Source organism: Camarhynchus parvulus, chromosome 1A (genome assembly GCF_901933205.1).
Source record: "Camarhynchus parvulus chromosome 1A, STF_HiC, whole genome shotgun sequence".
In the NCBI taxonomy this organism is placed as follows: domain Eukaryota; kingdom Metazoa; phylum Chordata; class Aves; order Passeriformes; family Thraupidae; genus Camarhynchus; species Camarhynchus parvulus.
The window spans coordinates 50698632-50712951 of record NC_044586.1 but is presented as its reverse complement, the minus strand read 5'-3'; the positions used below and the strand labels follow the sequence as shown (position 1 = coordinate 50712951).

General features: G+C 40.5%; 1 protein-coding gene across 11 annotated transcripts in view; it reads right to left on the bottom strand.

Moving 5' to 3' along the window:
• PLXNB2 (plexin B2) overlaps nt 1–14320 on the bottom strand; it is a 251912-nt gene that overhangs the window by 49498 nt on the left and 188094 nt on the right. For all 11 annotated transcript variants that reach the window (XM_030961143.1, XM_030961139.1, XM_030961142.1 and 8 more), the window contains 4 exons: nt 13789–13890; nt 8313–8405; nt 7046–7127; nt 1656–1828 (listed from right to left, as the gene is read on the bottom strand). In XM_030961143.1, the coding sequence (XP_030817003.1) occupies nt 1656–1828; nt 7046–7127; nt 8313–8405; nt 13789–13890 (450 nt within the window). The remainder of the gene's footprint in view (nt 1–1655; nt 1829–7045; nt 7128–8312; nt 8406–13788; nt 13891–14320) is intronic.

Sequence of the window (14320 nt, the reverse complement as noted above, 5' to 3'; positions counted from 1 at the left end):
TAACCAAGTAATTTGCAAATAAAATGAGGACAGAGAAGATCATGCAGTTGCAGTGGACTGCTCAGACTGGAATTGAAGTGCCCTGACAGGCACTTCAATTTGGAATATTTGTTGGGAGGCTAACCTGCTTTCCTACACAATGCTTGGAGGACCTTCAGCAAGACCTTTCCAGGTCTTCAGCTTTGAAGGGCTGCAAGTTTGCCATCAAGAAGAGCGAGGTTGCACTTCAATGCCTGCTCCACCAAAATCAGTCTCTCAGGTCTAAGCAAGCCTGAGCACAGTGATGTGGCTGCCTCTGCTGGCTGCCTAGCCACTGGCTGACCATCTGCACTCAACCCATAAACAAACCAGCTGAAACATTACTCAACTGTTTGTCTAGCTCTTTCCAAATGTTATGTTCATATCTAAAGCTAATGTAAGGTCTGAAAACCTAAAATATTTTAGTATCTTTTTTTTGTCCACAATAATATAGAAACAGTATGCCTGGTGAAAACACTTTTTTTTTTTTTTAGATTTTCCTTTTCCTTTTTTCTCAAATCATGTTTACCTGGGCACAGATACTACACAAGTATTCTTCTCCACGCATTCTGTCAAGCTGCTAGGGTATTTACCTTCCTTGGCAGACTTCAGCTGTTTAACAGCTGTTTCTTCTTAGATGTATCCTGATGGCCAACCTTCCTCAGTGTACTGCAGGTCTGCCAGTAGGCACATTGCACCTCTAACTGCACTGTCTCCAGGGATGCAGTGTCTCTGCCCCTTTGAGCCACAGGTTTCAGACACAGTTCCTACTGAGTGAAACATCCCTGGTACAACTCTCAACCTGTGTCATACAGTTATCACATTTTGTGATGGCTTGGGATGTGTTCTCATCAAACAGTGTGTCTGAGTCTCTAAGTACTGATACCACTGCTGCAGCAATTTAGATTTGCCCAGTAGAAGCATGTATCACTCTTTTCTCAACAATTATGCCCATAAAATCAGCATTTGGCTTGTTTCTGGAAAGGACATGGATTTATGACTTTCTTTGCCTGCTGATCCACCAACATGGACAACAACCTTCCCTGACCCTGAGTGAATGCTCCAACTGCAGAGTAAGTCAGGTGCACATTTGGCCTCTCTGACTTCTTGCATTCAGCTCCTACAGCCTTGAATTTGATGCTGGTGTGGACTGAAAAATATCACTGACACCTGGAAAACACTTTGTGACACAGAAAAAAATCTGCTCTCTTATTAAATACTATTTAAAAGTCTAGCTTGAAGACTTTAAAAGAACCTGTTATGTACTTGAAGTTCCAGGAACAGTGAACCTCTCTTACAGACTCATTTCAGGTAGAAAGGACTTTATGAGAGAAAAAATCCATGCTAAGAATGCAAGAATCAAATGCCATGTTTTAATCATGCACTGCTACCCTGGCTTCTGATACAGTGAGGACAAGGCTTGGAAAACAAGGAGGCTCAAAGAATCCATTCAGTCTCCTTATTTTGAGTCTTTACAAATCTCTCACACACATCACTACTGACATTATTTCCTTTCAGCTATTTCAGAGGCTTACTTAACACCCCAGGAAAAAAACCCTGCCTTTCACTATGAGCTTGGTCGGTTGCTTTTTCCTGAAAAATATTATGCTGGTAGGGAGAGAAAAAAGCAATCTTACACCAGTGATTTCTGGAGGAGGACACGTGTCGGTGGGGGCAGCGTGACAGAGCTTTTCATAAACGCACTTGCTGGGCTTGCCATCCTCCTCACACCACACACACCTGTACTCAGGTGGGGCAGCAAGGCACAGGCTGCAGTCGCTTCGTCCGTAGGAGCAGTTGTACAGAGTCACTGAAAGATGAACAGCAAACATATTTAGATGTTTCTTTCTGTTTCAAGGATATTCAGTGTCCCTTAGGAAGGAAAAGTAATCCTCTGTATAAAGTTCAGTGGAGTCACATGAGTAATATGTACAGTCTGTTCTCAACCCCTGAATGACGCTGAGAGAAAATTTTATTTTTTCTCTATGGAAAAACCTGACATTTATCCATGTGCAGAGTATGACTAGTCTGCAAATATATTTTTGTCACTCAGGCACTGTCAAAACATTCAAGTACAAAGTCCTTACTTTGACTAACCTCAATAACACATACAACTGTTTAAAGACTAATTAAAAAATCAAGTCCTCCTGGAGCATCCTGAGTCAGATATGGAAGGTATAGACTCTGCATGGGTGTCAGTAGGGGTGGACATCAGCTGGCATGGGACCTCTGCCAGTTGCAGGATTAAAGAAAGAGAGCTGCCTTTGTAGGCTGTTTCCAGGACATTTGGGACTTTCCATAATCATCACTCATGCGTGAACCAAATAGAAAGTTAACACTTAATAAAGTGTTAACCTTTGTTCAAGTCAATACCTCTGTGTTTCTTCATTCTTCTCTATTTTTTTGCTTGTGTTTTCCCTTTTGTCTTGAACTGTCATCCTGATGTACACCGTGTTCCTTTTTTAGTGGGGTTTAGTTCTAGCTTCTCTGAGCCAAGAAATCAAGTCTGATAATTGTATCTCTCTTACTGATGAAGCAGAGACCAACTGTCCCAGACACTAAGCTTGTTTTGGCCCCCATCAATCTCTAGCATGATGCACAGTCACTGAATCAAACTAATTTTCCCAAATAGATGCAAAGCCTTGAGACATATCTCGGTGGTTCAACACCATAAGGAGAGCCTAGGCTTACAAAAAACCATATGGAGATGCACTTGAGAATTAGCCCAGAAGAAAACAGACTGAAAAGATACCACATGTTTCTCTAGAGAAAGTGAGCAAGTTGCCCAGATTACCCAGCATGGGAGTGCTGTGCCTCTCTGGACAGGTGGGATGATTATTGTAAAGAGGAAAACACCTTGCTGCCTGCTTTTCTGCCCCTTTTTCCCCCTGATTCTCTCCACTCTTCGCTGCTCTGTATTTCTGGCCACACAGCCTCTCACCCCCTGCCACTGAGGCTCCACCACTTTTTGAGTCTTGTAAATCAACTTAACTTACCAGAACAGCAGAAAGCTTTTTAGGCTTCCTCCTGTGCTCTTTCAAGAGTTAAATGTGCTTGCAGATGGGAATGGGGTATACAAGACAGAGCCTTAACATCTTCCCCTTCCCCTTCCCTTCATTAAGTCCCAAGAAACAGTAGCCTTAGTGACACTGGATTCTTTTCAAAAGAGGTTCATACTTAAAGATGCAGGAAATAAAGGAAAGTAAACAGATGTGGACAAAAGTAAATCCTTTTGAGATGATACAGTAAAGGCCATTAAAAACATCTATTTAAAACGAGCTTTTACTCTCAGACGAGCGGAGCTTTACAAAGGACACTGGCAAAACCACCCTCCAGTGAGTAGCATTTCAATACACTTGCTATCTTCCTAGATAACAGCAGCAGCAGTAACCCTTGAAATATAATTCCAAGAGACTACCATGTCAGATTTCTAGTGAAATGAAATTAAAATGAGTATGCTTGTTTTCCATTATTTTTTCAGCAGTGGCCTTATTCTCCTGCTAGGCATGAACAATATTGCTGATGCCCAAATCTTGGCTAGCCTCCGCCACTTGCAGGAGAACATGTAATCCCATACAGTCAGTTTTTCTCTAAATGCTGTATGTTTAAACCCCTCAGCATTCAGTTTCACAGCTAGTCTTTAAGATAATAACAGGTTTTTTTCTTTCCCTTACAATGAAGAGTTAATGCAATGATGCAGCCTGATTTTAACCCTTTCTTATCTATAGTCAGCACATCCACTTGATTTCAAGTACCTTTACAAGCACAAAATTAACTGAAGAAACACTAGAGGTGGGTGCAAAACTAAGGGACTTTGGCATCTGTAAAAATGAATCAATGAGAAAGAGAATCCATTTGATTCAATCTCTATCTTGAACTTCCAAGGAATTGTGATGCGCACAAAGCAGGAGTAGCATCATCTGCTTCACAAACTGAGCACATCAATGTGGAAGGCACTGAGCAACAAACATAAACCAAGTAATATTTCCTGCAGTTTGTGGGTCAGTTATCCACTCTTTATGTTGTTTTGTGGATATAGTGCTGAGGAAAGGAAAGCACCAGGCTGACAGCCCATGTATGCTGCTGTTTGCTTTGTGGACAGTGGCAAGGACAAGTTTCCTCACTGGGAATCGCTTTTATAGGAACCAGACTGCTTTCTTATTCCAGCACTCTGAAACACTGCTACTGCACAGACACTTGAACAGGAAATATCGTTGAGCAAATCTTCCCCTTGGCTTCCCAAACCTCGCATTTCCCACCCAGACAGCCACATGGCCACCAGGTACAGCATGGGAATTTGTTTACTGAAGTACTTTATTATCCTTCATTGGCTGGACAGGGATTCATATTCCACCCCTCAGCAAACAATGTCAGCACTGCAAAGTCTTGATGTCCCTCACATCCAGTTGCTTAAATGCAATGAAGAAAGCCATGGCCTCAAAGCATTAACTGCTCCCCTTGTTCACTGATCAGCTCATTATTTGTACCAGCAGCAAGCTACTCATTAGATTCAGACTCTTATCCATCACCTTGAGATACCAGCTGTGATATCATCGATAAAAGAACAAAGGATAAAAGGGATATATTGGATTTCACACTGTTCAGAACCCCTGATGGCTCGAGATGTAAAAATGCTATCATAACTTAGTATGCACTAAGTGTCACACAAAGAAAGGGTTCTTTCACTGGCAGGTTCAAAGGTGCTTCTCAGCAGCAGCCACATACCCAAAGCCAATTCTTTTCAAGAGGCATAAAAACACATTACACTCTGGATTTCACATGGCAAGGGAGTCTGAAAGTCAGAAGGAATTTGGATTTTAAAAAATCCCTTTTATACTAAAAAGAGACATCTGTTGATAATTTTTCAAGTCCCCTCTTGGAGGTGTTCTATATTTCAATTTGAATGATAACATTTCTTTAATAATTTAGCTACTTTTTTGTTTTGTTTTGTTTTTAATGTTTTTTCCAGACTCGGAAAAAAGATGTTGGGAATATTTGGTCAAAATTCTGCACTTTTAAACATGACAGCCTCTGGAATGGAAATTAAGACAGTCTGAGATTGTAATATGACCTCCCTATAAAATTCATGCCAGGTCCTCTTTTAAGTCTTTTAACACTGCACACAGAACCATAAGGAAAACTTCTAAAAACATAGTTCATGCTGCCAATATGAAAGAGAATAAATTTAAATATTGTACAGTTAGAAAAATGGTCTGAAGATTTATTCTGCAGAGGAAATTACTTTGGGGTACTAGTATTTTCCTGATGCTGTCCCATCATGCAAGTAACAAGAGGGTTGCCTCATAGGTTTTGCAATATTCTGCCTTAAATGTCAGTCCAAAGACATGTAAGCTAGGTCCTAGATACTGCTCCATTGATTTTAAAGGAGCTTTCTTATCTCAGGACTGGGCTTCACTGCTTCATTATTGTATGTTGAAAAGAAATGAAATTTATATTCATAAAGAGATTTTTTTCAGAGATCAAGTCTTTGTGCTATAATTTTTAATCTATTTTTAATAGAAATAAATTAATAGAGTAATGAACTGAAAACACACTAAATGTTTCTGTGTTTTCTTGATTGCCAGCTAACATAGGGACTGCAGAACCTGTCTGAACTGAGACAAGCTAGGAGATGAGATTTCAGGTAAAGTCCATATGAGTGGTTGTGACAAGGATCCTCTTTCTGCTGTTTGATGAGGAAAGTTCATTGAGGAAAGGAAAAGATCATTGAAAGAAAAAAATCAAAATGCTTAAGTGTTTAATTTTCATACTTAAGTATGAACTGGGAAGCTTTGCTATTAGGATTGCACTTCAGAGCAAAAGAAATCTTGAAAATTATAGAATCATAAAATCAGAATACTTTGGGTTGGAAGAGACATTTAAAGGTCACCTAGTCCAAATCTCTGCAATGAGCAGGGACATCTTCAGCTAGATCAAGAGATTTTTGAGATTGTCCTGTGTACAGCCAGCAGCTGCACTTGATGATCCTTGTGGGTCCCTTCCAACTCAGGATATTCCGTAATTCTGTGATTCTACACAGAGGCCCATCCAGCCTGAACCTCAACGTTTTCAGGTATGGGGCATCTACCATCTCTCTGGTATCCACAACATAGCCCTGTACTAGACACTGTGAAGAAAACTAACTCTACTCCAGCTGAAACCAGCACAGCAACCTGTGCCAGCGTTCACCAGCCCCCTTACTTATATCTAGTCTCAATCTACCCTCTTTCAGGGTAAAACCATTACCCCTTGTTCTATCACAACAGTCCCTGCAAAAAAGTTTGTCTTTATCCTTTTTATAAACAACCTCTAAGTACTGAAAAATTGCAACAAGGTCTCCCTGCAACCTTCTCTTCTCCAGGCTGAACAACCCCAACTCTCTCAGCCTTTCCTCACAGGAGACGTGCTCCAGCCCTCTGATCATCTTTGTGGCCCTTCTTGCTCTGCACTCATTCCAACAGGTCCATGATGTCCTTCTCATGTGGCAGGCCCAGAGCTGGGTGCAGCACTGCAGGTGGGGTGTTATGAGAGTGGAGCAGAGGGAGAGAATCCCCTCCCTGCTACTGATCCAGCCCAGGGCATGACTGGGCTTTCTGGGCTGCACCCTCACGTTGTTGGGTCCAGCTTGTCACGCCCTGTAGGACTGCTCTCAATCCCTTCATATTCCAGCTTGTATTTGTGTTTGGGATTTCCCCAAACCATGTGCAGGACCCTGCGCTTGGCCTTGTTGACCCTCACGAGGTTTGCACAGGCCCAGCTCTCGTGCCCATCAAAGTCCCTCTGGATGCCATCCCTTCTCTCCAGCATGTCACTGCACCACACAGTTTGGTTGGTGTCCCTGGCAAACTTGCTGACAACACAGATGTTTAATGCTTTAGTTTAACATTAATAACTTTTGGTCTGTCAGATTTAATTGTTTCACCCAAACCAGTAAAACCTACACACATTAACAAAACTCCAAATTATGAAGGAATTGATTTCTGCTTACTGTAATTAATCTCCCTTTAATCCCATATTTCATACTTACCCATCAGTTTGCTGTCAATCTTGACCTTATCTGTTTTTATGGATAAATTAAGTTGTAGGGTCTCATTTGCACTATAGGAAAACTAGAAAAGATGACATAATAGAGATATTTATACCTTCATTTGACAAGGTTAATTTCATGCATTTTCTATGCTTCTCAATAATCAGACCTGTGAAGGTTTTTAGAAGCTCTCCCAAGCCTTATGGCCTTTTTTCATCTTGGGCAGATACATTTATAGAAAAATGTTTTAATGAACCTAATCCTTCACAATCAGAATTTTCAAGTACCAAGGGACAGCAATATCTGAATACTCGCTTTTCATTAATTTAATTTACATTTGGTTATAACTATCAAAGCAGCAAAAGTGCTGTTCAGAGGCAGTAAGTATAGCTGCTGACCCTGCTGAGTTCTCCCTTCCCACACCATCTGGCCCCATTACTTCTGTGGGCACAGCAGACTCGCACCACATGGAGGGGAAATCTCTTGCATCTTTTACAGTGCAGCCTCCTCATTTTACAGCCAAATCACAAGGTTCACATGCTCCAAGACATGAGCTTCTGCTCATGCTGAAAGAGCAGCAATGACAATTGTTGGGAAACAAGAAGAACAAATAAAAATACAGACGCTTGATAAAGCAAATGCTTTGTGCTAGGCACAGATGATGCATAAATCCTCATTAATTCTCAAAACTAGTTAGTGAGCTTGTAAGATATAAAGTCAGCATAACATTTGGGAGTCAAACTTGGAGCTTAGAAAATAGACATGTTTTAAAATATTATTTTCTTTCACAATAAAAAAAGCGAGAGTGAAAGAAGCATAACTACTAGGTAGCCAAGCAACAGCATATTGTTACCATTCTTACCATTCCCATTTTTATAGATACAAAATGGGAAAGATAATGAATTGGAATGTGGAGAGGAAGAGCACTGAAATTCTTGCATTTTATCATCAATGATTGCACTAGATTGCATGAAAAGTGAAGAATAAAACAGTAGTGGTCTCAAATTCCTCCAGAGACAGTTCAATAATTCCATGGAATACACAGGTAGAGAAATCAGGGAGAAAGACTGAGGGTTTTGAGGGGAGACTTCAGGAGCTCTGAGCCAAAATGGTAGCCTTTGACTACTACTGCCAAAGGAGAATCTCCATCAGAGATGACTTTCTTTTCTGAGGGAAACACATATTACCTGTGTAATTCTGGACACTTGTGGCTACAGTTTAGAAGAACTGAGCATTTTCGGTAGGTGAATAATATTTTCACATTTACCTCTTTACTCACGAATGAAAATTTTCCTTCATCTGACTCATCAACAGAAGCTTCAAATTCAAATTGGCTGTTTCCAACCACAAATTTTTTACCCTGAGGATAAGAAAATTTCAGTTTAGAATTTGTATAGAATCACCAAGCATATTAAAATATCACCAGGCGATATCCTGTTCAGCACTGGAAGTAATCAAATCCAAATGGAGAAGGCTAACTTCTTACAGTCATCTTCTAAAGCAATGCTAGAGAGAAGCTGAGCCAGAGCAATCTGTGATTTTGCTGCACTCCTCCAACATTCATTCATGGTAGGCACACCAAGAAGTTCAAGGAAAGCAAGATCATATATAGCACTCTGTTTTAGGGAGCAATAAGAAAAAGCAGAGAGATGTGAATACTGGATGGCTTCACACATCAGATGTGTTATTAACAGAGCTGTGTGAGTTCTGCCCTTAAAGGTTTTCTCTGTAGGGATTCTAGGCAGAGCATCAATGCAAGAGTTGCATGGGAAACTAGAATGAACATCTCTCAGCTCTTGCTGCCTTTCTCCTGCTTTACTGTGACTCCAGCTGTATTTTCACAGGGCAGTCCTCAATGGCAGCACTAATTTAAGGGTGTTACTACCTCCTGGACATCATCCCCTCTCTTCTCCCTAGATCCTAAATCTATTGATTTCTATCTTAAGTCTGTAGCATATATTGACTTTCACTGCACTGACAAAACTCTCAGCTTGGCTGCTCTGTGATTCAGTCAAAGAACTTGGCTGGCTAAAAACCTCATCCCATGACATTGTTTCCGTGCTGGGTCATTCTCCTGCCCATAAGACGGATATTCAAACAGTTTTGCAAGAAGCATATTAGAAAGGAGTGAGTAGCAAGGATATTTTCATACACTAATGTTGGTAAAGACTTAGGAAGTCACAACTCACTTGGGGACAAGACAACCTTCACCTTTACAGAATCACAAAATGGTTTGGGTTGGAAGGGACCTTCAAAGACCATCTAGTCAAACAAGCTTGACATAGGCAGAGACATTTTTCCCTAGACCAGGTTGTTTGAAGCCCCAGACAACCTGGCTTTGAACATTTATAGGGATGGAGTACATATAAGTTTCTTGGGCAACCTGTTCCAGTCTCTCACCATTGTCATTGCAAAATATTTCTTCCTTATCTCTCTAAAACTACCCTTTCTCACTTTAAAAAATGTTGCCCCTTTCTCTGACCCTACAGGCCCTGGTAAAATGTCTTTCTCCATCTTTCTTATAAGCCCTATTTATATATTGAAAGTCCACAAAAATGTCTCTCAGGAGCCTCCTCCAGGCTGAACCACTTCAACTCTGTCAGCTTTTCTTCAAAGGAGATGAACTCCAGCTCACCTTCTCTCTGATAATTTCCATGTCTCTTCTCTGGACCCATTCCAACAGGTCCATATCTTTTTTGCACTGGGAACCCCAGAGCTGGATGCAATACTCCAGCTGAAGTTTCAGGAGAGTGGACTGGAGGAAGACAGATAACCTCCCTTGGCCTTTTGGCCACACTTCTTTTGATGCAGCCCAGGACACTATTGGTTCTGGGCTGCAAGTGCACATTGCCAGCTCACATCTAATGTTTCATTCTCAAGTCCTTCTCCACAAGGCTGCTCACAATCCATTCAACCCCCACTCTGCATTGATCCAGGTGCAGGACCTTCTCAGTGGCCTTGCTGAACTTCTTGAGAACTTCACTGCGAATGTAAAGAACTAGTCCCTGGTTTTGACCAGAGCCATCAAGTTTGGAGTGCACCTGGCAAAAACATAATGGTTATCTGGTACACTATGTTTATCTAACTAATGCAGTGGAAAGCTTTCCTACTGCACCTTCACTGTGACAGGTTGGGCAGTGGACATGAGCCCACCAAGGTTTGGGGCTGAGGAGGACAACGTGTATCTGGACAACTAACCAGATAAAAGTTAAAACAGACTTGAGGCTCTGGGTGGTTATTTTATAGAAGAAAACAAACCATTTACTTTCTTCTAGGAAGCTAGATATAGAAAATAAGCTACTGCCTGAGCTCTGAAAAGCCTTGTCTGAAAATTTCCAGCCCATTCTACCTTACAGAAAACATACATAGTCCAGGTTTTAAACCATCTCCTTTCAAATATTTTTATAGGAATGCTGCCTTGTTTTCTTTGCCCCACATATTTTAATATAACGTGTTTTTCAAAAACATTCAAATTCTGCTCCTCCTGTGTAAGGCTTTCCCACATGCTTAACAGCAGGCTCTAGGAGAGGAGGAGAGCTGTGGTGTGTGTGACAGCTGATACCTGGAGTGCACTGAAATCAGGAGCTGCTTACCAGGCTCTTGAGCAGAAGGCAGCAGAGCTCTCAGTGAGCAGTCTGGGGGCAAGAGATGTGTAGCAAGCACTAGGAAGCAGGTTACACATCAGACACACATGACAAAGACAAATCCAAATGGGAAATTACTTTTAACGAAAATCTTTGGCGGGCTAATAAGGTTATCTTGATGCTGGTACATCTGTCTCTCCTACTGTGCCAATCTTTCAAGGACTCAGCTGGAGAATGCCTCTCAGAAATTGCATGCAATATGACTGATCAGTACTAGACTTCCCTCCTTCTGCCTGTCTGGGATGGTGCTACTCCCACAAGAATGACAACAGCTTGGATTTCTCTCTCCTTCCGAATAAAATTCTTTCAGAGGAAAGAAGGACAGAACAGCCAACAGCTCCTCCTCTTCTAGGCTATTTCCCTCCAGTGGAAGCCATCATGAGGAGACTTATTCTTTGTACTTTAAGCATTTACAAGTTTACAGGAGCATACAAAACGTGCATTTATACTTCCACCCTCAGTGGAAGTATAGCAGTTTCTATATTTCCAGTATAGAAATAATTCTTGATATAGTCCAGCAACAGCAGTTTTTAAAGCCATTTACCTCTCCTACTCACTAAGTAAGCCCTTTAATGTTCATCTCCACCTAGAGATGAAGATTCTTATATGCACAATGTTGGACAGTGCACTTAGTCACCCATAGCAAGGCTGTGTGTGCAACACCCCTTTAAGTAAAGCACAGACTAAACCAAGGTAATAGAACTGGTAGTTCAAAGTGACATCACAACATTAATTTTCTGCTTTTTCTAAGCAAAAATTTAGGCAAGTAAAATAGGAGAAAAATGGATATACCAACGTTCTAACCAATAAAGACCTTAAATGTGCTCATAGCTGCATGACTGCTAGCTTCAAAGATGCTGTAATGCCCAGCATATCCTGTGGCAAAATTGTTCCACATGAGAAGCCAAATGCTATTTAGCATTTGGGCTGTGGGCCAATCCCTACAAAATATCCATCCATGGCTTCTCCTGAGCCACCCTGTTTACCATGAAATGTTTACCAAAGGCTAAGTGTAAGTTATGCCCTTCATTCAAATGAACTTTCAATCATCAAAGTTTCTTCTTCAGATAGAATAATCCCACAGGCATGAGTGCCTGTGTGATTACCACAATTTCATGCCTTATTTGTCTGTTATCACATGTATTAAAGGGCTGTGTATATAGCTGTAGTCACAGTGTGTGTTTGTTGAAGTCCTGTCACTAAAGGCATTCTTGTTTTGACTTAAAAATTCACCTCTGTACCAGGATATATGGAGCTGACTCCATGACAGAGATGACATTTTCACATTGCTCCCACCCAAGAAAAATTACTCTGACATCATTTGACACTCATTGCTCTCCAGCATCTTTCCAGTTCTGGGACTATGCATTCACCTTGGCTTCCTACAGAGACTTGAACTCCTCGTAAGACTTCCCAGTTCCAAGTTAAATAAATACATTCTGTAGGCAAACTGTTAAACATTGCTACCCATGACAAAGCATCCAATCCACAGGATGCGTCTTTGCATTTGTTAAATGCAATTGATATCTCACAGAATTAAAAAACCCCAGCAGCCTTTTCTCCATTCCCTTTTTGTTACTAGTAGTTCAGAAAGATTAAAGTGCTTATTCATAGAATAATAAACTAGATGAAGTAGTTTTTGCATTCCTGCTGCTGTTTCTCCTTGGAGGACAAGGGTCCACTAGAAGTCAAATTCAGCACATCTAGATTATGCATCTGCCCTGAATTTCTCTAGAGAGAGACAGAAAAGGCTCTTCCAATTATAACAAGGGAGCAGGAAACGATTTTCCTCTTGGGCAGAAAAACAGCTCTTGCCAATGTTAAGCAAAAGAAATAAAAGTATAATCTCCAGACTACTTTTCAATTAGCTGTGGGTGTAGGAGAGGTGTTGTATGCCACATGTTGCACACAGCCAGATGTCCTACCAGGGACCAGTTCTGGCATCTTGGAGAACAGACCAAATTCACCAAATTTGCATTTCACTGTCTGCATATATTTGAAGGTCTTCAAACAAAAATGTTTATTTTTGAACGTATGTTTTTATAGCACAGTTTTCATATATGTCTATAGTAGTGACACACATCATGGTCTTTACATGGTGCTTACAGGTTGCTTTTTGCACTTCTCTGAATACCCTTCTTATATTGCTACTCTTCAGGCCTGTTGACCCTCTTCCATCCCTTGGCAGCAGCAGCAAAGGTGATAGAAGGAATTTAGAAGCTATACAGCATTCCAATTTGAAAAAGGAAAAAAAAAAACACCTCAAAAAGAAGAGCCTTCTTTCCCATGATAGATGGCCAGGAGTAAAAGAAATCAATGCACTCCCGAGTGCATCTATCATCAATTCCCATTTACACAAAGACAACACAGAAACAAAGAATAGAAACTGATAACAATACTTGAGCTTTCACCTAAAAATGGTTTTAAAGCCTCATTTTCATCCCACTAACAATAACATTTTATGCATTGTCTGGGCTATAACGCAATTAAAACCCTAGGGTCTAACTGACTTAGAGACTTTGTAATTTATTTTCTGGAAGCAAGTACTAAGAAAGAGAAGCCTTTGCTATGGGTGAGAAAATACCTGATCTTCTGGTTTGATGGTCACACACACACAAAAGTGCAAGATGATGTTATCCAAACTAAGAAACATGTAGTGTTTAATGAGTGTATTTTTGTGTTTGAAGGTGAAAACTTAAAAAAAAATTAAGCACACAGAGTGATGTCATTCTAGAACAATAGCAACAAAACCCACCAAGTATTTAATTAGAAAAATATGTGAAACATTCACAATTCCTACAGCTCCTCTCATTTCATTACATGAAAAATAATTGTCCAGTGTATTAATAGGTCCAGTCTGCATTCTTTAAAACGCCCCCTCCATTTTAATAGTTAGAGTATTTTCTCCAGCTCTGATTCTCTCTTGGTGATGACTCTACCACAGTAACCAATATTTTATCAAACTCGAATGCAGCCCTTTTCTTTCTTTAAATTACTACCAGGATATCCAAGGCACATGAAACAATGCTTTAGTTTAGGGATGTGGATGCAGTTTAAGAGGCATTCAAATGACAGCTAGCATTGAATTAATCTGCTTACCTGATAATAATCTAGATGTTTTCCCTCAAAATACACAGTTGTTTGGTACTCCATAGGTATTATTGAAGGGTCAGGGTTTAGAAACTGTGGGCATTCTCCTTCCTGGGAAGAGATACATTTTATATGTTATTACAAATAAAAAATCTTATCACAACAAGCTCCAATGGCCTTTGGACAATAGAATGATTGTTCTGAAGAACTTCATGCTTAAAATACAGTGACAGATTTGATTACACCCTTTCAAATTAGACATGCTAAAAATGACTGCAGCATATGTCAAAGCTGTGGGTGATTATCTTTCCCTGCCTTGAAATCTCATTCCTCCCATTGAAGCAAAATAGTAAAAGGCACAGAAATATCCTTTCAGGAGTTATTCAGTCTCACTGCCCCGCCTCAATCACACCCTTAAATTCCCACCCCCGCACTGTCACTAAAAAAAACACCTTACACTTCTGGAGTTAACTTTAGAATCATTTTCAAATCTCTAATTCAACAACTGATATGAGAAATCCAGCAAACAAAATATTGAAGT